The sequence below is a fragment of the Eubalaena glacialis genome, chromosome 13 (genome assembly GCF_028564815.1).
Source record: "Eubalaena glacialis isolate mEubGla1 chromosome 13, mEubGla1.1.hap2.+ XY, whole genome shotgun sequence".
In the NCBI taxonomy this organism is placed as follows: domain Eukaryota; kingdom Metazoa; phylum Chordata; class Mammalia; order Artiodactyla; family Balaenidae; genus Eubalaena; species Eubalaena glacialis.
Genome location: NC_083728.1, coordinates 17,248,801 through 17,274,134, shown reverse-complemented (window position 1 = coordinate 17,274,134; position 25,334 = coordinate 17,248,801). Strand labels below are relative to the sequence as shown.

At 45.5% G+C, this 25,334-nt stretch overlaps 1 protein-coding gene across 1 annotated transcript; it reads left to right on the top strand.

Annotated features, from left to right (window-relative positions):
• Positions 1 to 14,478: 14,478 nt before the first annotated feature.
• SRSF6 (serine and arginine rich splicing factor 6) lies at positions 14,479 to 20,317 on the top strand. Its single transcript, XM_061208703.1, has 6 exons — positions 14,479 to 14,735; positions 14,961 to 15,109; positions 16,403 to 16,527; positions 16,674 to 16,882; positions 17,131 to 17,214; positions 17,312 to 20,317. The coding sequence occupies exons 1-6, from the start codon at positions 14,629 to 14,631 to the stop codon at positions 17,673 to 17,675; spliced, it is 1,038 nt and encodes a 345-aa protein (XP_061064686.1). The 5' UTR covers positions 14,479 to 14,628; the 3' UTR covers positions 17,676 to 20,317.
• Positions 20,318 to 25,334: the final 5,017 nt, after the last annotated feature.

Below are 25,334 nucleotides of genomic sequence, written 5' to 3'. Positions count from 1 at the left end.
GAGTTCCCCCAAAGACGTGACAGGTGAGCTAAGACCTGGAGTATGAGAAGCCAGCCACGGGAAGAGAGGGGAGAAGGAGGAAGAACAGGAGAGACTAGCAGGGCAGGTGATGGGGGTCCGAGGAGGAAAAGTGGTGGATACATTCTACTCATCAAAAGGAGGTCACTGTGTCTGGAGCACAGAGGAGAGAGGGGAGGAGAAATTCAGGACCTAAGAGGTCAGCAGGGGCCATTCCACTCTGGGCTTTGCAGGACTCTGTCCCATCCACCCTTGTGTGCACAACAGTCAGAATAGGTGTAACACAAAGTAAGCCCCAGGCTAGGAGGGCTGGACTAATGAGTAGACCTGGGGGTGGGGGGGACCTGTAGGTACCTAGATGGCCATCTGGCCCCTCTTCTGCTCCCCCCACCCATGTCCCTTAACCCAACACTTCTGCTGAACCAAGATTCCCAGATGCCAAGACGCAGGACCCTAAACACATGAGTGAGTGTGTGTGTGTGTGTGTGTACAATAATGACAATGGTCAAATAATCAAATGACATTGGGGGAATCTTCAGCTCCAAGGTCATTCACACCTGGGGAACCAACACACCTCTTTCCTGAGAAAGTTGCATTAATAACTAGTCATTTGGGGGGCTTCCCTGGTGGCGCAGTGGTTAAGAATCCACCTGCCAATGAAGGGGACACGGGTTCGAGCCCTGGTCTGGGAAGATCCCACATGCCGCGGAGCAACTAAGCCCGTGCGCCACAACTACTGAGCCCGCGCTCTAGAGCCCGCGAGCCACAACTACTGAGCCTGCAGGCCTAGAGCCCGTGTTCCGCAACAAGAGAAGCCACTGCAATGAGAAGCCCACGCACCGCAACAAAGAGTAGCCCCCTCTAGCCTCAACTAGAGAAAGCCCGCACGCAGCAACGAAGACCCAAAATAAAATACAGCCAAAAATAAAATAAATAAAATAAATTAATTAAAATAATAATAATAATAATTAGTCATTTGGGGAGCTGCAGCCCACTTATGCCTAATCACCCCACTATTGAACAGCAACGGGATGGGCTGGTGCTTGAGAGCTGGATGAGCTTTGCTGAGCAGGTTAACAGATCCAGTACCAAGCTCTGTGTACAGAAGCCCAGAGTTCTGGTACAGGGAGGCTCAGCTCAGAGGGCAGGGGATGGCAGGAAGTTGAGGAGACAGGGAGGGAGAGGAGGAAAGGAAACAGATACCAAGAGTACACTCAGTCTGTGCCAGCTGCTATGTAAAGCTTCACTGTACACCCATTATCTTGTTTGGTCCTTCCAACAACCCATCTGGGGCGGGGGGGGGGCGGGGAGGCGGGTACTATTTTCCCAATTTTCCACTCAAGGACTTTAGACCCAGACAGGGCCAGGACTGGAATCCAGGTCTCTCTTTTCCTTATGCAAATGCCCACCCAAAGTTTGGATTATACCACCAACGGTTCAAGGAGCCTCTTTGTCCACTCAGGACATAAGTAAGTGAGCAAAGAAGCCATCCATGTGCCCAAGACAAATATGGCTCTGATGTGGGGAAGTAATGCTAAACAGGAGAACTTGCTGGAACTCTCCTGAAATAGTGAATGCCCAGAGAGGGGCAAAGGTACTGGGAACTTGGGGACTCATTTCACTGCGTAAAGGGGATAATGTTTTTGAAACTATCAAATGGATCCATCTATTTTGCATCCCCATGAATCATGATGTTGTGTGTCCCTTCACTCCACCCCACCCCCGCCCCATTCAATCAAGGACATTTATTACCTTAAAAGGAGTGCAGACACCACCTGAAATAAAGAGGTCATAGTTTGGCTTTGAGTCTGTCTAGAGATGGTAGTCTTAAAATCTGGCCATGGGAGGAAAAAAAAGTAAAGTTTCTTAATTCCAGAATCTTCCTTTTACATATCAAGGGCAAAGCCTAAATCTAGAGTTTATTATGAGTAATCAGGAGATGGGATTCAGGAAAAGAGGTCAGGAAAGTGCCCACCCCACGAGAAGAAGGTGATCTCTTCTAGAGCTGGAGGTGGACCCAAGGAAGGAGGGAGACTTGGAAACAATGCGAATAGGAGAAAGACATTGACTGGGCCTCAGGGACCCAGTGCCCCTACCTCTCTCACCCCAAAATGGGAAGGTAAGAAACTAGCAATCCCAGTAGGTAAGGGGATAAGGACAGATCAGAGGGAGTTTTGCTTTGTTGAGGCTCTAAGAGGAGACTGTGCCTCAGGATACCCCCATGCCCACCTGGAGCAGCTAAGATGGTGGAGAAAGGTGGGGTAGCCATCAGGATTTAGTCACAGAAATTAGAGCCTCTGCAAGCGCTATGGGAATAAGATGTTTCATATTGTAAGGACTTACACAGATGTGGGAGGACTTGGGGAAGGGAAGGAAATGAGAGGGGCAGAGAAAGAGGCGCTATTGTGTCTGCTGGAAACACTGACGTGAGTGTTGTAGTGCACAGCAGAGCCTGCAGGGAAATCCAAGAAACTGTTCCTGTCTGCCAAAGGGAGCCCACAAAGGGGGGCCTCATTGTGGAGGAGTGGTGGCAAAGGAGATGGAGAAAGGAGGATAGACTTGAGAGATGCTTGGAGGTAGGACTGAAAGATGAGTAATGGGAAGGAGAGGGGCCACAGAGGAGCCCAGATTTCTGGCTTGAGCCCCTGAGTGGACTGAGTGCAACCTACCAAGATGGGGATGACAAAGAGGCTGCAACAGGACCAGGACAAAGGTGAGATGAATGAGGGTTTGCCTCGGGCACCAGATACAAGGGCATGCCAAAAACTCAGTAATCAAGACTAATAATGTTCTAGTGCAATATTTTTTTAATCAAAATGAATGCCAAAAAAAAATCCGTGATGAACAAGATCAGTACTACTGATTTTTCCTTTGCCTCAGGCTTCAATATGGCTTGGCACTGTTACTGATCCTGTCTAGATTTAAAATTCTGATATCTTTTTCATTGTGGATTTTTTTTGCATTTATTCCTTTTTTTTTTTTTAATTGGGGCATAGTTGTTTTACAATGTTGTGTTAGTTTCTACTGTATGGTGAAGTGAGGTAGAGTTCCCTGTGCTATACAGCAGGCTCTTATTAGCTATCTATTTTATACATATTACTGTATATATGTCAACCCCAGTCTCCCAATTCATCCCACCCCCCCCATTCCTTTTTTTTTTAAATATTGCGTTAAAATATTATTTGATGGCCATGTTTTTTGGTGCCCCCTTAAATGTTGAGCCTGGCACGAAGGCCTCACTCTCCGCACCCTAGTCCCAGCCCTAAGGAGTAGGACTGAGAAGAGGAGGCAAACTAAGATTCAGCCTTGGATATATGCAGAGGTTAAATGAGATGGCAGATGTTAAGTGCCTGGACCACAGTAGGTCTCTATGGGTGCCTGGCTCGAATTCACCAGGCCTTACCATTTCAAGGCATGCCAGCTGCCAACACCTGCATTTCCTGCCTGAGGACTGTCTTGGCCACCAAGTGAAACAGGCCAGAAGCACTGGGTAATTAACACCCCTGCAGCAGCCCTCAACCAATAATGATCCACAAGAGTGTAAATACCCCCACTCCTTCACCCTCCAATGGAGTAATTTTGAAGTGTATATGCTACACCATTTCCAGAGTCCCCAGGTGAGATTAAGCTCCATTGTCCACAATGTAACTGGCTTGATAATACACCTCTAAGCTCTGCCCCTTCCCCATCTCACTTCCCTTCCCCACCTCACTTCCCTTCCCTCCTGGTGTTTCCCAGGATCGCCTCCCAAATAAACTCCATGGACTCAAATCCCCGTCTCAGAGCCTGCTTCAAGATCCACGTGTGTCCTTTCTTCCCTTACCCTCTTCTCTGTGGAATCATGGAATGTTCTGCATATACTTGGAAGTCTGAGCCTGCCCCCAAAGAGAGACCCCTGACTTCCACACTCTCCCGGGAGGAAAGTCAGTAGGGGGGTATTTGCCAGCCAGCGCTGGGAGGCCTGGATCTGAAATGGGCTCCACTGTGTTTCTGTAATCTCTGCACCTTGAGTGTAAAAATAATTGGCAGACACCTTTCCTGGCCATGAATTTTTCATAGCCAACACTGAGCCCTTGGGGCAAAAACTGATTGTCTGCTGTTACTGCCAGCCTGGCCCTGAGTTCATAACAGGAAGCATGACTCTCCCCCTCACCCTCTTTACAGACAACCTCTCCTCTCCCATGGTTCCATCTCCCACCCACCCACAGAGCCCAAGAGCGGCCAGAGAGGGCTATTGGTGAAGACTAAAGACAAGAAATGACCCGCAATCCAGGGGGACTAAGGGGGTTGAGTCAAAAATCATGGAAGGTGGAGACTTTATGCTTCTTTTTTAGGAAAAAATTTTTCAGCATCCACACTTTTCCCATGATCTCCATTCACACTTGCAACAACCTTATGCAGTAGATAGATTATCACGCCCATTTTACAGATGAAGAGGCTCAGAGAAGGGAAGTATGTTAGCTTAGGTGACAAAGAATCTCTCCTTGACCAAACTTTAACCTCTGAACTCTCTTCCCAGCTAGGGCCTGATTTCGAAGCTTCTGTGTTCATCTCTGCTAATATGTACAATTTTTGCAGGAATCCTGCTAAGTTGGTTTCACTAGAGTTCCCCACCCTTGATATCTGATCACAGTCAATATCTGATCAGGTTCCTCATCTTCTACCATCCCCCAGGTGATGACAAATCACCCTGGCCTGCCTTCAGCAAGAATCCTGTTAGGTTGGTTTAACCAGAATCGCCCCTTACTCCTGATGTTTCCTCTTGATGATTTTCCATCTGTCAACCCAACACACCATGCTCTTTGGCTATAAATTACTTGTTTTCCTTATTGTATTCGGAGTTGAGCTCAATCTCTCTCCCTACCACAAAACCCCATTGCAGTAGTCCCTACACTTATCTCAATTTTCCCCCCTGAACTGAGTCTGCTTTCCCGTTTTTTAACAAGGGTGGTGAATAATTTTTTTCTTTAACACAGGTCACAGGATTTGGACCCAGGTCTGTTTGACTCCAGAGGCCATTCTGTTCCCAGTGTCATATGCTGTTTTTCCTGAGCACCTACTATGCACCAGGCCCTATGCTGAGCCCAAAGGAGGACAAAGGTGAGTAGGAAACATTGCTTCCCTCTTAAGAGAGAGAAATAAAAACCTCCCCATTCTGCCCATTCCCTACCCCAGGGGTCAGCGCTGGGGGCTTGAGCCTCAGAAGGGCAGATCGGAGTAGGTGCAACAGAGATTTAGCCCACAAAGCCAAAGTATGCACTGCCTCACCCTTTACAGAAAACGTTTGCTGACACCTGGTCTACCAGGCTGTGCCCTGCAGATGCACCATCTTAATTACTTCTCAACTCAACTCCACGACTTCATCCTATAGTTATGTCCATTCTACAGATGAGGAATAAGGCTCAGAGGCACAAGATGACTTGGCACACTGCCAGAAAGGTGAAATTTGGATAATTCCAAAGCCCTCCACCCTTTCCTTCTAGGCACTCCTCCAAGTCACATCCAAAACATTGGTGGCCAAAGTTTTGAAACACTGACATTCACTCTTGAAACAGCCCACAACCCCTACCAGGAGTGGGCCACTGTGCCAGTCCTCTGACCTCCACCCTCCCCACCTCCAGACATCTGCCAGGCTGCTCCTAGAGCTGAAGCCCATCTGGTCTCCAGCCTTGTATCATGCTTTTCTCCAGCTGGTATCCAAAATCTGAGGCCCCGAGTAATTATTTCTACTGGTTTTATTATTGAACTTTTATGAGAAGGGCAGAGCAACAGTCACTGGGGTTGGCATGTCAAGGTGGAGCTGGTGAAGGCAGGGAAGGGGTGGGGGAACTGGGGTGTGCTGCATGACAAAAGCGCCCAGCTCAGTTCACAAGAAACCGTACATCAATCCATTCTTATCAGGGGAAGATGCCTTGAAAACGGAATTGCAAGGGGAGGTAAGTCGACATGCCCGTGGCAGATGCCGAGCTAGCTGCTTCGTCTTCTCAACACTCACCTCCACAGCCAAGGTTGCAGTGCTGCCAACACCTGCGCCTCTCTACCCCAGGGCTTGACTTCTGGCTGTAGGAGACAGTTGGCCACTTGGGCAAGCTGGAAGTGGCAGGGAGTGAACGCTCCTGGAAGCAGCCCTCCTCCAACACGGCTGGCCAACTGATGTACCACTGCGAAACCTCTCAGTTGCGCAAAGGCCATTCTCTTCGCCAGTCTGAGGTGTGTGCTCTGCACTGGCTCCCAGAGTCCTCAGGGGACTCCGCAGCATTTGGGATCTTCCCGGACCAGGGCTCGAACCCTGAGTTCTCACCCACTGCGCCACCAGGAAAGTCCCCTAGTGGACTATTACAGTGAGATACTGCAGGACACAGCGCCCCCTTCAGGCCTGGAGGGCCAGTTCTCATTTTTGGCAGGATGAGTAGGAAACTCAGGTATCGGGGGTGGGGTACAGGGCAACGGGGAGAGGCTTAACCTAGGCTCTCTGGAAACAGTACAGTTGGTACGAAGCACTTGATGGTCTTGGTCTTGTTACGTGTCTTTTTTTTTTTAATCACTTTTATTGATATATAATCTACGTACAAATACACCCATTTTAAGCATCCATTTCAATGAGTTTTGGTAAATGCATACGTTTGTGTACACACCACCACAGTCATGACATGGAACACTTCCCTCACTCCAGAAAGTTCCTTCCTGCCCCTCTGCAGTCAATCCTCCCCTCCAAACACCAGGCCCCACAACCTGTCCCTTTAGTTCTGCCTTTTCCAGAACATCATATAAGTGAATTCACACAGCATGTAGATTTTTGAGTCCGGCTCCTTCCACATGGTATAATGCATTAATCTGCATTGTTCCTTTTTATTGCTGAGTAGTATTCTATTTTGTGAATCTGTTTAGCCATTCACCTGGGCTGTTTGTAGTTTGGGGCTATTATGGGCAGAGCTGCTGTGAACATTCACGTACAAGATTTTCCCAATTTTGGCAAAGATTTTCATTCATTTATTTTAATTACCAAGTAATGCATGAATACACTCTTCCTCTTATAAAAATAATACACAAGTACGGTCAAAAGAACGACTCCCTTGCACCTTGCAATGGCAATGCTTCTCAAACTTGAATGTGCACACGAATCCCCCGGGAATCTTGTTAAAATGCCTGTTATGATTCAGTAGGTCTGGGGTGGGGTCTGAGATCCTGCCTGTCTAACACGCTCTCAGGGAATGCTGATGGGAGGGAGGTCCACAGACCACGCTTTGAGTAGTAAGACCCCAGGCCAGTATTTCCCGAGCATGGTCACTTGACCGTCTGCTTTACAATCACGCAGGAGGATGTTAAACATGCAGATTCCCAGGCTCTGCCCCATACCCACTGACTCCGGCTCTGAGGGATAGAGCCTGCATAGCTTTGATTTGAAATCATGCTTGCCAATGTCCAAGGATCACTGCTTTGGGACTAGTTTTTGGAGGGCCTGACTGGGTCTGTTTTCACACCGGTTATGTCCCCTGAGCCTCGCAGAGTGCCGGGACCATGCAAGACGCCTTTAAAAAGACTTACTTCCCCTCCCTCTGCTAGGAAGTGGATTTCGTGCGCTGGGCACACCCCTGGATGCTCTCCAGCATGTTCCACTCAACTTCTCTGCCCTACGACGTTAGAGGGTCACCATGCGATGCAGCTTTTGCTGCCAGGGTAAGAGCTGTAGTGATAAGCATGAGCACTGACAAGGCAATCAGCTTCAGCTTAAATTTTTCCAAATAACAGCATGTGGAACTAATGACGGGTAAAATGTCTGCAAGCCAAGCTCAGTGCCAGGTGGAAGAACAGAAACCTACATGCAGCAGCCTCAGGGAACATCTGTGAGGGGACCCAGCATTGCCTCTCATGGGACTCTGACAGGCTTGGAGCCCACAGCACTGGCTGAAGTCTGCTGTGGGTTCTATAGTCATTCTTTTCGGATTTCTTCCACGGCCTCGTGCTCTTCACCTGACACATGGCCAACTCGGATCTTTCTCATCGGCACTTCTGCCTCCCGGCTGCCCCAGAAATTGGAGCAATGATTCTGAGTCCACCTGCCTATGAGCACTGGATTTCCATCCTGCTGCCTAGCCTGCTTCCATTCACAAGACAAACATTTTTTGCCACAGTGGGCTATTCCAGGAGCTTCTCGATCCCTGTTTGGTTCCGCACAGCAAGAGAGGCAGGGCTGAGTGAGGAATGAGACAGCAGCCGCCACCTATGCCAACAGCGGCCACAGCTCTTAACTGGCCCAGAGAACAGTATGGCGGCAGCAGCAATGGGCACGTCCAGACAAGCCCAAGGGGGCCAGCTTGGCTCTTAGGGCCGCACCTGAAGAGGACCACAGATGAGTCTCAACACACGAGCAGCCGGCAGCCAAGGTGACGAATGGACTTGAAAGCAGGCCCCAGGAAAGATTTGGCGGAAACTGTAGACATTTAGCCAAAAGAGGGGGCATGAACAGGGAGAGGGTCTGTGTGCTGCCCCCAAACATCTGAAAGACCTATGTGTGGGAAACAGATGTGGTTATGGAACAGCCTCGGAGGCACAATCAGAACCAGTGGGTAGACAGTTCAAGGCAGCAACTTTTTTACTTTCTACAAAGAATTTAATCACAGTGCAAGATGTCCAAGAATGGACTTGGCTGCCCAGTTAGGCAGTGAACTCTCCATCAGGGGAGGTGTTCAAGTAAGGGCCAGAAAACCTCTGGGTAAGGGCTTGACAATTAGAAGATTTGGATTCAGGGACCTTCAAAGACCTTGTCACTGAGCTGCAAGAGGCGTGGACGAGGCAGCAGGTGGAATTTATCTACCACTGTAATAACAAATAGCCACCAGGTGGTGACAGAGCCACATCTTCCCAGCCAAGGAGCAATTAGCTTACAGAAAACCATTTGGAAGCAAACACAGTAACTAATGGATTCAAATCAACATTCATGGGCAAAAACTATGAATCAAGTCCTCAGTAGACCTTTAGTCCCCAGCAGGACCCAGAGGGCTCCAGGTCAAGTAAGTTACAATTTTCTTTGCAAGAGATTTATTATCTTTTTTTTTTTAATTTTCCATTGAAGTACCACAACACATACAGCAAGGTACACAAATCATAAGCGTACAGCTTAATGAATTCTCACAAACAGAGCACACTGTGTAACTAGCACCCAGCTCAAGAAACAAAATATGACCAGAATCCCAGAAGCCTCCTCTCTAGTCACTCCCCAGACTCCTGGTCCTAACTTCTAACACCATAGCCTAGTTTTGGTTGTTTTTTTCAGTTTTACATAAATGGAATCATAGAGTATGGATTCCCGTGCATCTTGCTTAGAGGGTTACATCGTTGTGAGAGCCATTGATTTTGCTGTGTATGGTTGTGATTCCTTCTCGTTGCTGTGTGAATAAACCACAACTGATTTGTCCATTCTCCTGTTGATGGCATCTGAGTGATTTCCAATTTGGGGGCTGCTACACATTATGCTGCTATGAATTTCTAGCACGTTCCCTAAGGAGAGCATATGTAGATGGTTCTGTTGGGTGTGGAGCTGTTAGGCCATGGGGTAACACTAGCAGCTTTCATCTTTAGTAGACCCTACCAACCAGTCTTCCAAAGCAACTGTATTAATTTGCATTCCTACTGACAATGTATGAGAATCCTGGCGTCTCCATAGCCACCCCAGCCTTCTCTCTCTGTCTAGATAAGTTTGGGCGGAGGAAGTGTGGGATCTGGAGTGGACATCTCTGCACACCTCTCAGCCCTCAGAGGGGGTGAGTGTATGGGCAACACGAGTGGGTGAGCACGAGCCAGAAGGAGGAAGATTCCATCCCACCAGCATGTCCCAATGAGCCCTTCAGTGCGGGTATCTGCTGGACGGACAGCCTCATTTCCTGGGCTCTGAACAATTACCACGCTGAGCACTTACTGTGGGCCTGGCACTTTCCTCCATACTGGGGATACAGCAGTGAAGAGACAGACGACATCCCTGTGCTAATGACACTTAGGCTCTAGTGGGGGTGGGGAGAGAGTAAATAAATACATGTCACGTGGTCAAAGTTTGATAAAGAAAAATACAACAGGGTAAGAAAGTACAGGGAGGGATGCTGTTTTAAAGTGGATGATCACCATATCACCTCACACCTGTCGGAATGGCTATGATCAAAAAGTGAGGATGCGGGGAGAAGGTGGGAGTGTAAATTGGTGCAGCCACTATGGAAACAATGTGGAGGTTCTTTAAAAAATTAAAAATAGACTTATTATATGATCCAGAAATTCCACTTCTGGGTATACAGTATATCCAAAAGAAATGAAAGTGCTGTCTCAAAGATATAACTGTACTCTCATGTTCACTGCAGCGTTATTCACAGTAGCCAACACACAGAAACAACTTAAGTGTTCATCAACGAAAGAATGGATAAAGAAAACGTGGGGGGGCTTCCCTGGTGGCGCAGTGGTTGAGAATCTGCCTGCCAATGCAGGGGACACGGGTTCGAGCCCTGGTCTGGGAAGATCCCACATGCCGCGGAGCAACTAGGTCTGTGAGCCACAACTACTGAGCCTGCGCGTGTGGAGCCTGTGCTCCGCAACAAGAGAGGCCGCGATAGTGAGAGGCCCGCGCACCGCGATGAAGAGTGGCCCCCGCTTGCCGCAACTAGAGAAAGCCCTCGCACAGAAACGAAGACCCAACACAGCCAAAAATAAATAAAATAAATAAATTAATTTAAAAAAAAAAAAAAAAAAAGAAAACGTGGGGAGGGACTTCCCTGGCAGTCCAGTGGTTAAGACTCCGCACTTCCACTGCAGGGGGCGCAGGTTCGATCCCTGGTCAGGGAATTAAGGTCCTACGTGCCTCACTGTGTGGCCAAAAAAAAAAAAAAAAAAAAGTGAGGAATGTGATATATACACACACACAATGGAACGTTATTCAGCCATAAAAAAGAAGGAAACCCTGCCTTTTGCTACAACATAGGTGGACCTTGAGGGCATTATACTAAGCCAAGTAAGTCAGACAGAGAAAGACAAATACTGCGTGTTCGCACTTATACACAGAATCCAAAAAAGTCGAACTTATAGAAACAGAGTAGAATACTGGTTGCCAGGGGCTGGGGAGTGGGAGAAATTGGGAGATGTAGGTCAAACGTTACAAACTCTCAGCTCTAAGATGAATAAGTTCTGGGGACTCTCATATACAGCATGGTGACTATAATTAATAATTAACAATACTGTATTAACAACTTGAAAGTTGTTAAGAGAGCAGACTTTAAAAATTATCACTACACACACCCCCCAAAAATGGTTACTAAGTGAGGGGATGGAGGTGTTAACTAACCTTATTGTGGTAATCATTTTGCAACGTATACATGTATCAAATCATCACATTTTACATCTTAAACTTACATGTATTATATGTCAATACTATCTCAATAAAACTGGGGAAAAACAAAATAAAGTGAGTGGTTAGAGGAGTGATAAGGTGATTTTGAGCAGAAACCAGAAATGAGGGAACAAACCATTGGAAAAGAGAGCTCCAGATACCGGGAGACGGTCAGGGCAAAGGCCCTGTGGTGGGTGGGTGCTTGGCACATTCAAGGCACAGTAAGAAGCAAGTGGGAGGAGGAGTAAGGAATGCTAGGAGAGGATTAGCAGGGACATGATTGGGTAGGACTCACCCCCACGGATGCTCAAAGATAACCACAAACCCAACCCTTATACACATATATGTTCATATATAGGGTTGAGGCTTGGGGTGATTGTTGTTGTTTATAAGAATAGGATCATGCATATATTAAAACTAGCCTTTCTCATTTAACAACATACCACAGGCATCTTTACAAGTCCCTAACATGGACCAGGGGTAGGCAAACTTTTTCTGTGAAGAACCAACTAGTGTATATCTTAGGTTTTGCGGGCAGTCTCTGCTACTCAATACCGCTGTTGTGGCTTAAGAGCAGACACTAGGTAAGTAAGAGGGTGTGGCGGTGCTCTAACAGAACTTTATTTACAAAACCCGAAAGCAGGCCTGATTTGGCCTGGGGCCATAGTTTGCCACAGTCATTGCACTCCACCCTCTTGAGTTGCCATGTTTTCCCAAAATCCATTCAAATTGACAGCCTCTGGAATGATAAATTTTTCAAACATAAGACAGCCTATCAGAATCCAGCTTACATCACTTCAAAGCTTGGGAAATACTTTTGGTTTCCAAAAGTAAGAATACCCACTGGATTGAAAATCACAACTATGCCCTGCTCCAGACTGTACTTTACAATCTGGGTAATTATGGATTTGAAGTTATTAACTCTCTTCTGTATCAGATTGAGTCTCCTCTCCCTGTCTTCTGACAGACTCCTGTCAGCTCTCCACAACTTTCAAATGAGCAGTGATCTTTATCTGCCACCATGTTTATAGACACTTCAGACACCACCACATGCTGTACATCCATCATTTCTCCTTTGAGTTGTTCTTCCAAAATATCAACAGAGGTGAGTTAGATTATCAGCAAGACTCCACAGAAAGCTGATGGCCCAACACTCCCTTCAATGAAGCTATTTGAGACTGTTTCCTCTTAGGCAATTCAAATTTTTTGTTAAGAGTAGCCAGTGGGCGGTACTTCCCTGGCGGTCTAGTGGTTAGGACTCCGTGCTTCCACTGCAGGGGACATGGTTTCAATCCCTGGTCGGGGAACTAAGATCCTGCATGCTGCTGCGCGGTGCAACCAAAAAAAAAAAAAAAAAAAAAGGAGTAGTCACTGGGCTCTGGAGAAAGAGAGGTGAGAGAGTGTGGAGGACAACGTCAGCTGCATCTTTCTCTTTGGGCAAATGAACTGAAAGGAGAGAGGAGGCAACACCCCACTCCCCATATGCTTCTTACTAAGTACCACCCCATTACCTTCCCAAAAGGAATGTTCAGAGTGGCATTTCCTGGTTCACCTCTTGCCAACAATGAATTTTTGCGTGGCTTGTGGGATCTTAGTTCCCCAACCAGAGATCGAACCCGGGCCCTAAGGCAGTGAAAGCATGGAGTCCTAACCACTGGACAGCCAGGGAATTCCCCTCTAACAATGAATTTTAACAAACTTTAAAATATTGACAATTCAATGAGTGAAAAAAAATGTTATCCCATTAATTCTTCTTTCCCTAATTACTATATGCCACACACACAATTTTTTAAAGATCCACCTATATATTTTACTTATCTAACTTTAAGCACAGACAGTGTAGCCTCTACCATCAGATGCCAGTTATTAACACTCCCCCTCCCCTAGTCGTGACAGCCAACAAACCCCCAGACTTTGCCAAATGTCCCCTGGTGGGGGCAAAGTTGCCCCCTTTCAACCAGAAGCTGTAGAATATCAAGGCTGCCCCGCTCACGAAGAGCTGGAATATACGGAGATACCTAAACAGCCAGTATTATCTCCGTGATGCCATTTCCTCTCAGCTTGTGTGACACCATGCCCTCCAGCTCTTTTTCCCGCCTCTCTGGTCACTTCTTCCCAGCACCTTTTCCTGAACTGAAGTTTCAGAGGACTACAGGGTCTTCTGCTCTCCACTTAAACTTATTCCTCTGTGGTTTTCATCTAGTTCTCCAGCTTTAAATGGCATCTCTAGTGATAGACTCCAAAATGTGCGTTTCTGCCACATAGATAAGATGCCTTCCAAACCAATGGGGGAAGGGATCGCGTTGGGACAACAGACTCTCCACAGTGGGGAGAAAATGAGCGTACCTCTGTGGCAGGACTGCCAGGTCTTGCTCAACTTTCTTGGGCCAGAGGCCTTGGCCCTGCTCCTTTCGTCGGCAATTACAGCGAGCGTGGGACTGCCATATACACCTCAATCTATAGGTGACTCCAGGTGCCAGTGCGCCAAGAAAGACCCATGGAAGGAGAGGTGGACGTACAGGGAGGCGGTGAAGTGAGACCACGATGACGGCTGTGAGACCAAGAGGGATAGAAGCCAGCAGGGCTGTGCGCGCCCGGCCGGGTCCCCACGACCTCGGAGCGCAAACCTCGGACGCTGTGGAAAAAGGCACCTAATCGACTGCGTCCGTAGGCACCTTCCCCACCAGCCGAGCGTGAGCCGAACAACCCGCGGAGAAATTTCGAGCCTCGTTTCCCGGGACCAATCGGAGACCGCGGAGGCCTATTATGACAACCTCGAGAACCAATGAAAAAAGGGATTCTCCTAGCGCCAGTCCCGGAGAGATCACACAGAGGAACGGTTCGTTTTTTTACTTTAAGTACAAATTAGAAAACAAGTCCGCGGCTGGAGACGGAATACGACGTTTACAAGGATGTGTGGAGAAAATTCGATGAGCTGGTAGAACCTCACTTCCCCGAAACTTGGCGGGCGAAGAACTCGCAAGTCACCCTCGCGCCCAGCGCTCCGATTAAAGCGCGGGAGGGTAGGTGCAGCGCGCTGACGCCACACGCCGGGCCCCACCCCCAGCCGCCCGCCCTTATAGCGTAGCCCAGGCGCGCGCGCACCATTGTGTGGCTGGACTCGGCCGCCGCTGCGGTGGGAGGTGTGTGTCCGGGCCCTCGCTGTCCCCGCACCCGCACCGCGGCTTCTGCCTTGCGGTCCGCCGTTCGACAGCCAGCCCTCGGGCCCCTCGCCCGCCGCGGACATGCCGCGCGTCTACATAGGACGCCTGAGCTACAACGTCCGGGAGAAGGACATCCAGCGCTTTTTCAGTGGCTATGGCCGCCTTCTCGAAATAGACCTTAAAAATGGGTGAGTCGGGACTGGGTGCCCACGTCCGCCTGCAGCGCCCCGGGCCTGCGGCGGCTGGGCCCGTCGGAAGGAGGAGACGACCAAGGCCGCGGCGCCGCGTGGCAGGGCCGCCAAGATGGCGGCGGCGCGGGGCTGCGGGAGCGCGCGGGGGGAGCGGGGGCGCGCACGCGCGCGTCCCCGGCCTAACGACTCCCGCCGGTCTCCCGCCCTCGCACCGCCCCCCAGGTACGGCTTCGTGGAGTTCGAGGACTCCCGCGACGCCGACGACGCCGTTTACGAGCTGAACGGCAAGGAGCTCTGCGGCGAGCGCGTGATCGTGGAGCACGCCCGGGGCCCGCGCCGCGATCGTGACGGCTACAGCTACGGAAGCCGCAGTGAGTCCCACCCCCGCGCGCTCCGCGTCCTTGGGACCCCGGGGGGCGGGCGCAGGCTTAGGGGCGGCGGGGTGGGGCCTCCCAGCCGGGCAGGCGCGGTGGCCGGGGTCGTTTGACTCGGGTGTCCCCGGGACCCGCTGCCTTCGCGCCTGCCCGGGGAAGACACGGGACGCCGGAGCGCGGGGATTGGGTGGTGGGTTTTGCCTAGCCAGGGTTTGGGTGTTTGGGGGCGGGGTTGCTAAGTTGGGAGGGACTGACGTGCTGGGCCCCTGTCAGCACTGTCGTGGGCTCTGCCTACGGAGGAAGTGAGGGATGGCTGTATTTGTTGCATGCCCCTTACTTACCTGTCAGTGCATTAGCTGGGAATGTGAATGATTTAGCCTAGAAGTTTGGGGACAGGCTGGGGTGGAGGTGGGGTCGGGGCGGGAAAGGGGGTGGGGTTTTAAGAGTAGGTTTTAGTGTTATTCAAATTGGCGGGGGCCAAAGGAAATATTCTTTAGAAGTAATGTGGTAGTCTACCACAAAGTAGATTTAAATGAGCTTTATGCTGTATTTGAACTAGTTGGGGCATGTTATTGGGAGGAGGTGGGGGGATTTTTGGTTATGTTAAATGTTTGATGTTGAAATTGTTGCATGTTGAATTCAAACTTTTTAACAAGTCCTTGATGTTTCAATTTGAAAGTGACCAATGGGGCTGAGGCTGTGTCCACTGAGGCTAAGATGACTGCCTTTCCTGATTGGCCTTGGCTTTTCCATACATTGTGTGACCCTTGCCCTATGACCCTTTGGCTGACCTTACCGGAAGCCATGACGACAGCAGCCTTTTGCCATTAGACGCAGGGTGATGGTGAGGATTCCAAGGGTTAGACAAAACTGGTTAATCTGAACTAGGTGACTGTTACCTTGCGTGTTTTGTGGCCAAACCACCACCAAAAACCTCACACTGTGATGTAAGTACTTAGTGTAACTAGTAAACATTTTTGTAAAATGTAGAAATGCATGTAATCAGTTAAGTTTTATATTTTACAATGTTCTGTAAAATAAAACTTAGCGAGGTAAATTGAATAAAGGAGCAGTCACTTTCTAACAGAATGTAGGAGAGTTTAGTTGGATTTAGTCTATTTGACTTGCCCTTAATTTAATTTATGGCAAATCACAATTGTATCAAAGGTTTAGCAATATAGTAGCAAAGTCCTACTCCAGTAAATAAAAATTGATATGTTTGTACTAACTTTCAAAAACATGTATTCCTATCACTACAAAGCATCTAATTGTTCTCTTCATGTGATAAAGGTGGTGGAGGTGGATACAGCAGTCGGAGAACCTCTGGCAGAGACAAATATGGACCACCTGTACGCACAGAATTCAGGCTTATTGTAGAAAATCTTTCTAGTCGTTGCAGTTGGCAAGATTTAAAGGTAAGTGCTATAATGTGAGATAAAAAAGATATGACTGATGGTTAAAAGGTAGGGTTTTGTATTGTTTTTTTATTTCTGAGGATCGGATTTAACACATAGTTTTTTCTTTAGATTTCTGGGTCTGACCAGTCTTGTTGCTCTTTTAGGATTTCATGAGACAAGCAGGTGAAGTAACCTATGCGGATGCTCACAAAGAACGCACAAACGAAGGCGTCATTGAGTTTCGCTCCTACTCTGACATGAAGCGTGCTTTGGATAAGCTGGATGGTACGGAAATCAATGGCAGAAATATTAGACTAATTGAAGATAAACCACGAACAAGCCACAGGCGGTCTTATTCTGGAAGCAGATCAAGGTAACTTATTGAAGGATGTGGAGAAGGGAGGAAACAGTATTTGCCACAAATAAAGGAAAATTCAAACAGCAGTATTTCAATTGCTGCTTAATTGAAATTAGGTCAGTTCTTAGTTTCTTTTGTTGCATCATTGGAGCAATTAAGGTTTTTTTGTTGGTTTGTCTGTTTTTCATAAATTGTTCAAACATTCACGTCAAGACGTCTTGAGGTAAAGATTTATTGATTTATTGTCACGTTTCTTGTTACAGGTCACGGTCTAGAAGAAGGTCACGAAGTAGGAGTCGTAGGAGCAGCCGCAGTAGATCTCGAAGTATCTCAAAAAGTCGCTCCCGGTAAATGTGTCCTTGAGTGTTTTTCTGAATTACATACTTTATAGAGTGCTTATATGTTTGGCAAGGTACTGAAAAATATCTGGCTTTTATTGTCTAGATCCAGGTCTCGGAGCAAAGGTCGATCACGTTCTCGTTCAAAAGGCAGGAAATCTAGATCAAAAAGCAAATCTAAACCTAAGTCTGATCGAGGCTCCCGTTCGCGCTCTCGGAGCAGATCGAAGGATGAATATGAGAAGTCTCGAAGCAGGTCTCGTTCTCGATCTCGTTCCCCCAAAGAAAATGGGAAAGGTGATATAAAGTCAAAATCCAGATCAAGGAGCCAGTCTCATTCCAATTCACCCCTACCTGCTCCACCCTCAAAGGCCCGTTCTGTGTCCCCTCCACCAAAAAGAGCTTCAAGATCCCATTCTAGATCTCATTCAAAGTCAAGGTCACGATCCAGATCGAGTTCCAGAGATTAACCCAGAACTCTACATTCTTTGCACACTATTACGGAACACTTTCCTACTTGCTTAGGCAGTTACTCTTCCACATTTGTACTTGGCCTCTTCTGCAAGAAGAATCTCCCGAAAACAGGGGCATACAAAAATTGGATTTGTAGCCAAATTTGATGAAAAAGATGAGGTTCTAAAGAAATGGCATGAAGTCAAAGATCCTCTCCCTTTGTAGAATTAAGATAACTTTGATTTTATAGCTTTTGAGCTAAAATAACTTTTGTAAAGATCAAGCTCATTTAGATTTTTTTTTTAAGTATTTCAGCAGGATCTGCTGCAAGGGTTTCTGTCATTGTTATATTTGTTTGCTTAATTTTAAATTAACCGTTTCAAGCTTTGAACACTTAAGGCTTTAGAGGGAGAACCCAATTTCCAATTATGTTGGCTTTTTATAAAGCTTGAGTTATGTAAGATTTCAATAAAAGTTTGCTACCAAGATGATTGCCTTATTGAATAGGTCACTCTTAAATTCCTTTAAATATTGATTATCTGCTATCTGTGGAAATAATGGAAATTCTACTTAAGTGTAAAACAAGGCAAGTCTCAGACCAGCAATAAATTATTCAATTTGGATAACATTATTTTGTCCTGTTATTCAAATTTGCCAACGTCATATTGGCCCCTTAAACAGGTTAAGTTAAAAATAAAAGATTTTATAGTTGATCTGTTATACAATTTTGCCTAAATTAATAGATTTTTTAAACAATGAAACCTTTTTCAAACTTAAATTGATTGAGCTCTTCAAAAAATAGTTCCTGTTACTTGGGATCTTATCTAGCCTGGTAATCCCACTTTCTGGAAGTGGTCGTTGTAATTAGTGTTTTGTTAGAATAAGGTTCCGTGGTCTTTAATGTTTGTTATGTAAAAATGGAAGTAACCTTTCTTTGATCAGAAATTTGGTGTGTTATTCAAAATGGAAAAGCAAATATTTCATTTTCTGCTGAAAGATCCTTAACAGGCACTTAAAACAGATCACTTGATAAATCAATTTTACTGATTAAAGTAAAATTCCACCTAACAGTCAGTTCCCTTTAGTTAGTGGGGTTCTGTGATAATTGGTTAGATCATCCTTGTAAAACTTTATGTGGTTGGCTTGGAAAAAATTTAAACGGGTTAACCCTAAACTTTTGTACTTCATCATGAAGGGTAATGAATACTGTGGAAACCAAATTTTATAATACTGCAAATTTGTAGGAGTTACTGGGTTACCAATTAGTCCATACATCCGTTAAGCCTAGTTAGTTGAGATTGCAGTTTGAGAAATGAATTACCTTATATATATATATATCTCTTTCTCCAGATTCTTTAAATAAGGTAATTTCATTAAAAGCACTCATTAATCTTAGTGTGAAATCAAGATGTAGGTTATACGGCTCAGCTTTAACATCTTCCTGGGAGCTGTCACTCTATATAAGGTGTTACGGGCTGGGTAGTGTTAGGGTGTGGTGGGTACCACTCACTGTGCTGCAGGGGGGACTAGAAAGCATCGTAATCTAGAGTTGGTTTGTAGGTTTAGATAATCCAGAAGCTAAGCCTAATAAAATTGAGACGGCGTGGAAAAGGTTGAGTCAAAGATCTAGATGCCAAAATGACACTGTAACTGCTAGTGTTTGCTCATGTAAAAAGACTTGTTCTAATAATTTCTGGGCTTCCTGTTACGAAATCTTAGAGCCTAATCTTAGGAACATGGTGCCCCAGAAGGTTGATGCTTCTTCCAAGACCTTATTTTCTTTAATGCTTTTGATATTTTTTTTTTAGATGTTCATAAGAAATATGGTTTGGGTTTTTTTTTTTTTTCAATATAAACTTCAGATTTTGAGAGAAGAAACTGGTATCTGTAATTATCGTTCATTGTTTTGCCTGTTTGAAAGAACAAAAGTTAGGACTCTTACATGAGGAAGCAAGCCTCCACTGCCTTTCAAATTAACGTTTAAGGACAAGTTACTTTTAAGAATTGGCTTTGACCAAAATTCTCTTGTTTTCAGCGAAAGAACAAAAGCTTTTAAAATGAAAGAGGGGAGTACTAAAATGTGAAATTAGGCTTTGTAAAAGTATGCAGCATCTTTCAACTGGGCTTTCTTGTGTGGATAATTCCATCGCATGGTAATAGGCAGGTTTGTTTGCATTGTTAGCTGCCCCCCACCCCGTGGGTAATTGTATAGGTAAATGTCTGCACCCATAAGAATTTAGCAGCAAAGGCCAACTTACTAAAATTCTGGTTCCTGTCCCACACCTGTGGACCTACATCATTGGATGTGCTAAACCACTGTATTTATAACACTGGCTCACTTGACCAGTGAAATGTTTAGTTCCTTGCTAACTTTTAAGTAGAATTTGAGTCTCTACAACTTGCCACATGTTCCTCTGTGGCTAGATGGAGTATTAACCTGGTGGAGAGCAAAATAGAAGTGAATGATAACTGGATCCCGCTTTCTTTTACGTGGTAGTGTGTTGACATGCCGTAGTGCCTTTATGGCCAGTTCGAGTCCTTCCTGCTCCTGTGACTTAATGTTCCACTCCTGTGTTGTTACCATCTTTTCTCTTGGTATCTTCTTTCTCCCACTTTGTTAACCTGCTTTGTGCTTTATTGCTTCAATAAAATGTTCACTGAGGGAAAGGCTTGTTTTGAGTTTATTGTGTATTCCCACTTAGCGCCAAATATTTGGCAGATGGTTTTTTGAATTGGAGTTGCCATTGGCAAGTTTCATTCCTGATTTGAGTATGAGAAAAGGTCTTGTTTTCAGCTCCTCAGAAACATGAGGTTAGGATCAACATAGTAGATGGTTTAACTGGGGCAAGTACTTAACATTGGTGCTTCGGTGTCATCCGCAAAGTGGTAGGGATAACCCCTCATGGGTGGTGAAGATGAAAGGTTAATATGTGAGAAGTACTTAGAACAATACCATAATAAGTAACTATGCTGTTACGAAGGACTAAACGTGGTAAGTCTCTCATATTGCCCTGCTTTAGTTTTCACATAGAATTTACTCATTGTTATCTTGTAGCAGTTTGAACATTTTCTGTGACAATTACTCAGATAAACTAGGGAGCTCTAACACTATTTGCCCAGACTTCTCCAGTCGTAATTCCTATGCACTTCAGTAAGCTATTCATACCATGAGTGTGTTCTGCGACTTGCATTTTTGTTTTGGCCAAGCTGTGCGGCTTGCGGGATCTCAGTTTCCCAGCCAGGGATCGAACCCGCAGCCTCGGCAGTGAAAGCGAGGTGTCCTAACCACTGGACTGCCGGGAAAGTCCCAAAATATTGAGCTTTCTGAGGCAGCAACCACATCTTGAACAAGATACATCTTTGTGTCCCTAGCACCATGTATGCTTCCATTCACTAAAAGGATGTGTATTTGCAGTTGTGTAATTGGTCTTCTAGATCCTAAATAGCTTGTTTAGATTCGCCTGGCTGTCGTATAACAACTTCACAGATGGGCCCCCAGCATAGTACTTAATAAAGTGATAAAGTGAATAGAAAGGAATCATGGTTCAAAAATCAGAAGGTAAATACAAAAAGTTAATAAACAGTAAATTCCATCCTTGACCCCTTGGAGGAAGCCAGGATTACTAGTTTCTTATGCATCTTTCTGGAGATGCAAACCTGGTAAAATTAATGTTTCCCAGGTAGTTTGATCATAGCTCATCTGAATTTTACAAAGTCAAGTGATATTTTAAGTATTACACCGTCTACTAAGAAACTCTCACGTGTAATTTATGGTATTGTTAACATCCAGAAACTTGCACCCATTTTTGAGATCATTACTGAGAAAGGTATGGTATTTGTTTGGGAAGTTGTTAACAGAGGCAGGATTTAAATCCTGGTTCAGTTCTTAACAGCCCTAAAGTGTCAATATCTATTTCAGATACTCAATTCATCTTAGTGAAAAGCACTGAAGAGGCATGAATGAGCAGGTTTCTTTTATAGTTATTTTGATAAAATTTCAAAATTAGGAAAAACTTGCAATATAGTACAAAAAATTACATACCCTTTGCCATTCACCAATAATATTTTGTTTCATTTATGCTGTTTTTTCCTAAACCCTCTGAAAGGTAAGTTACATCTTTCTGTTTTATCCCTAAAATTTTGTGTATTTCCAGGGACATTCTCATATAACTATAGTGTCTGCCTATCAAAACCAGGAAAATGGCTTTGAAATAATCTTGTCTCATCCGCAGTATTTATGTTTTGTCAGTTGTCTAATAACATTCCTTATACTTTTTTTTCCATTGGCCTAGGATCATTTGCTGCATTTAGTTGTCATGATTTTATTTAGTCTCTTTTAAACTGGAACAGGTCCTTGGCCTTTCTTGACCTTGCCATTTTTAAAGAGTAAAGAATGGTTATTTTGTAGAAGTTTTCTCAATTTGGGTTTGTCTGATGTCTCCTCACGATTGCATTTTTGGCAGAAATATCACAAGAATGAGACTGTCCTCAGTGCATCATATCTAGTGGCACATTGTGAAAATAACCTGAATTACTTATGAAGTCGCTTTTTCCCTTTATAGTCAATAATTTGTGGGAGATAACCAGAGCCTATTAAATACCCAGTTCCTATCAAACTGTCACCCACTATTAACATTTGTTGATTTTCTAAGTTTTGTTCATTGGCATTCTGTCGGGGTGCTTTCTGTGGGGGTTAGACTGTTTTAAATGTCAGATCTAAAGAAGGGGTGTTTGGGTTTTAGGAGGGGAAGGAATCCTTTTGGAGTCTGACAAAGTTGCTGAAGGGAGAGCTTTGATGGCATCAATTTGTACTCCATTATTGTGGAAACCAGGACAGTGGTTCCCTTGGCCAAGGGCCGAGAAAGGGAGCTGGAGGTAACTTTTACGTAGATGAGAGGAATATGCAATAGAAAGAAAACTGTCCTCAGCTATGAAACAGTGTCTTCCCACATTGTAGGCAGTGAGTGCGATCATCAGAGCACCTGGCACAGCCACTTGTGAAATAGTAGCTGCCTGTGTTGTAAACCATTCCAGGGGACTCCCTGGCGGTCCAGTGGTTAAGGACTCCGCGCTTTCACTGCCAAGGGCTTGGGTTCGATCCCCGGTCGGGGAACTAAGATCCCTCACACCGAGCGGTGCAGCCACAGATAAAATAAAAATTTCCATGATTAGAATAGTCAAACCTTAATGTTCTAGCCAGGTGAGAAAAAGGTAAAGCAGAGTTGCTGAATATGGTGCCCAAGTATTAGAAATGTCACTACCCCTTTCCAGTCATTCACGGACAGCCTTGCGTGTACTATTTAAATAATTGCTGCTACTTTTATGCAAAAGTTCAAACACTGGCTAGAGAATAGTGTGATGGACCTCCTGTGTACTCATCCAGCTTTAACAATATCTATATGCCTATCCACTTTCTCTGTAGATACTTTTGAAGGAAATCCTAGATATTTCAGCTGAAGATGGTTCAATATATACCTCTAAAAAGACATCTTAAGTCCAATTTATCTATAGGGTCCTCCAGTTTTTTTTCCTTGCAATGTATTTGGAGTTTTTTTGTTTTTTGTTTTTGCAATGTATTTCTTGAAGGTCACAATTGAGTAGTTTCCTGGTCTTGATTTTGCTGATTGCATTCTCATGGCATACTTTAGCATGTTCTGTCCCCTGCATTCCCTGTGAATTAACAAACCTAGAGCAGTGGTTCTGGAAGTGTGGTTCCTGAATCAGTAACATCAGCATCACCTGGGAACTTGTTAGAAATGCAATTTCTCAAGCCCCACCCCAGACTCACTGAATCAAACTGTAGGTGGAGCCCAGCCATAGGTGTTTTAACAAGCCTTCCAGGTGAGTCTGGGGCACGCTCAAATTTGAGACCCATTATTCTGGAGGCTTTTTATAAGATTCTGATTCATCTCTTGTTGTTCATATTGGCAGCCATTGATCTTTATCAAGATCTTTGTCAAGATCCGTTAATCCATGAACCCTTGATTTTAAAACTTTTTCAACCCACTGCAGTTCTTTTTTGATGTTGCTTTATTCTATCTTTGATCAGTGGGAGTCAATTTAAGTTGCTTCCTGAGTTCTTTTGAAACAACCCTAATCTTAGCAGCTTTTTTGCTTTCTGGTATAAGATTTCCAGGCTCATATATCTAGTCCCAAACCTGCAATCAGGCATTTCTCCCAGGAGCCCTAGTTGTTGCTTTATTCTCAGGAGCCTGAGTCAGACCCACTTGCTGACCTTGGAGAGCTTCCCAGAGAGGCAGGAGGCAAGTGGGACTCCCCCTGGGGCATACAGAAATGGGTGGCAGCCATTTCAGGGAGCTCGTTCTACCATGAGGTCACTGGTGCTGGCAAGCACCATTTTGGAGTCCTCCCTGTGGCCTATTAGTGCCAGGTGCTAACCCACCAACCAGCAGGCCAGCATCAGTCCCAGAACACCCCAGCCCCACAGCCAACTGTGGCCCACGGGTCAGCCTCACCTACCACTGCACCCACAGTAATCAGTCCTGCTACAACAGAAGGGCCACAGGGCCCACATGGGGGCACCCCTAGAGCATATAGCACTGGTAACCAGAGGGGAGTGTGCTGCTGGGCCCCATAGGACATCTAATAAGGCCACTTCTCCAAGAAAGGGAAATGTAACTGATCTACCTAATACAAAGAAATAAAAATAGAGATTTAGGCAAAATAAGGAGACACAGGAATATGTTCCAAACAAAGGAACAAGACAAAACTCCAAAAGAAGAGCTAAGCAAAGTGGAGATAAGCAATCTACCCAATAAAGAATTCAAGGTAATGACCATAGAGATGCTCAACCAACTCAGCAGAAGAATGGATGAACACTGGGAGGAGTTTAACAAAGAGTTAGAAAATATAAAGAAGAACCAAACGGAGCTGAGGAATGCAATAATAAAAATACACTAGAAAGAATCAACAGTAGATTAGATGATATGGAGGAACAGATCGGTGAATTGGAAGACAGAGTAGTGGAAATCACCCAAGCTGAACAGAAAAAAAGAATTTTTAAAAGTGACGATAGTTCAAGAGACCTCTGGGTCAACATCAGATGTACTAAGTCTGAGAAGAAGAGAAAGGGGCAGAGAATGTGTTTGAAGAAATCATAGTTGAAAACTACCCTAACCTGGGAAAGGACACAGACATCCAGATCTAGGAAGCAAAGATAATCCCAAACAAGATCAAGAGGTTCACACCAAAACACATTGTAATTAAAATGGCAAAGAGAGAATCTTAAAAGTAGCAAGGGAAGTAGAATGGAACACCCCTAAGGCTATCAGCTGACTTTTCAGCAGAAACTGCAGGTCAGGAGGGAGTGGTGTGATATATTTAAAGTGATGAAAAGAAAACCTACAACCAAGAATACTCTACCCAGCAAGTCTATCATTTAAATTTGAAGGAGAGATAAAGAGTTCTAGGGACAAGCAAAAGATAAAAGAGTTCAGCACCACCATTTTGGATTTCTGACCTCCAGAACTACAAGATAATTAATTTGTATTGTTATAAGCCACTAACTTTGTGGTCATTTGTTCAGCACCAATTAAAAACTAGTAAGGACTTCCCTGGTGGTGCAGTGGTTAAGAATCCGCCTGCCAATGCAGGGGACACGGGTTCAAGCCCTGGTCCGGGAAGATCCCACATGCCGCGGAGCAACTAAGCCCATG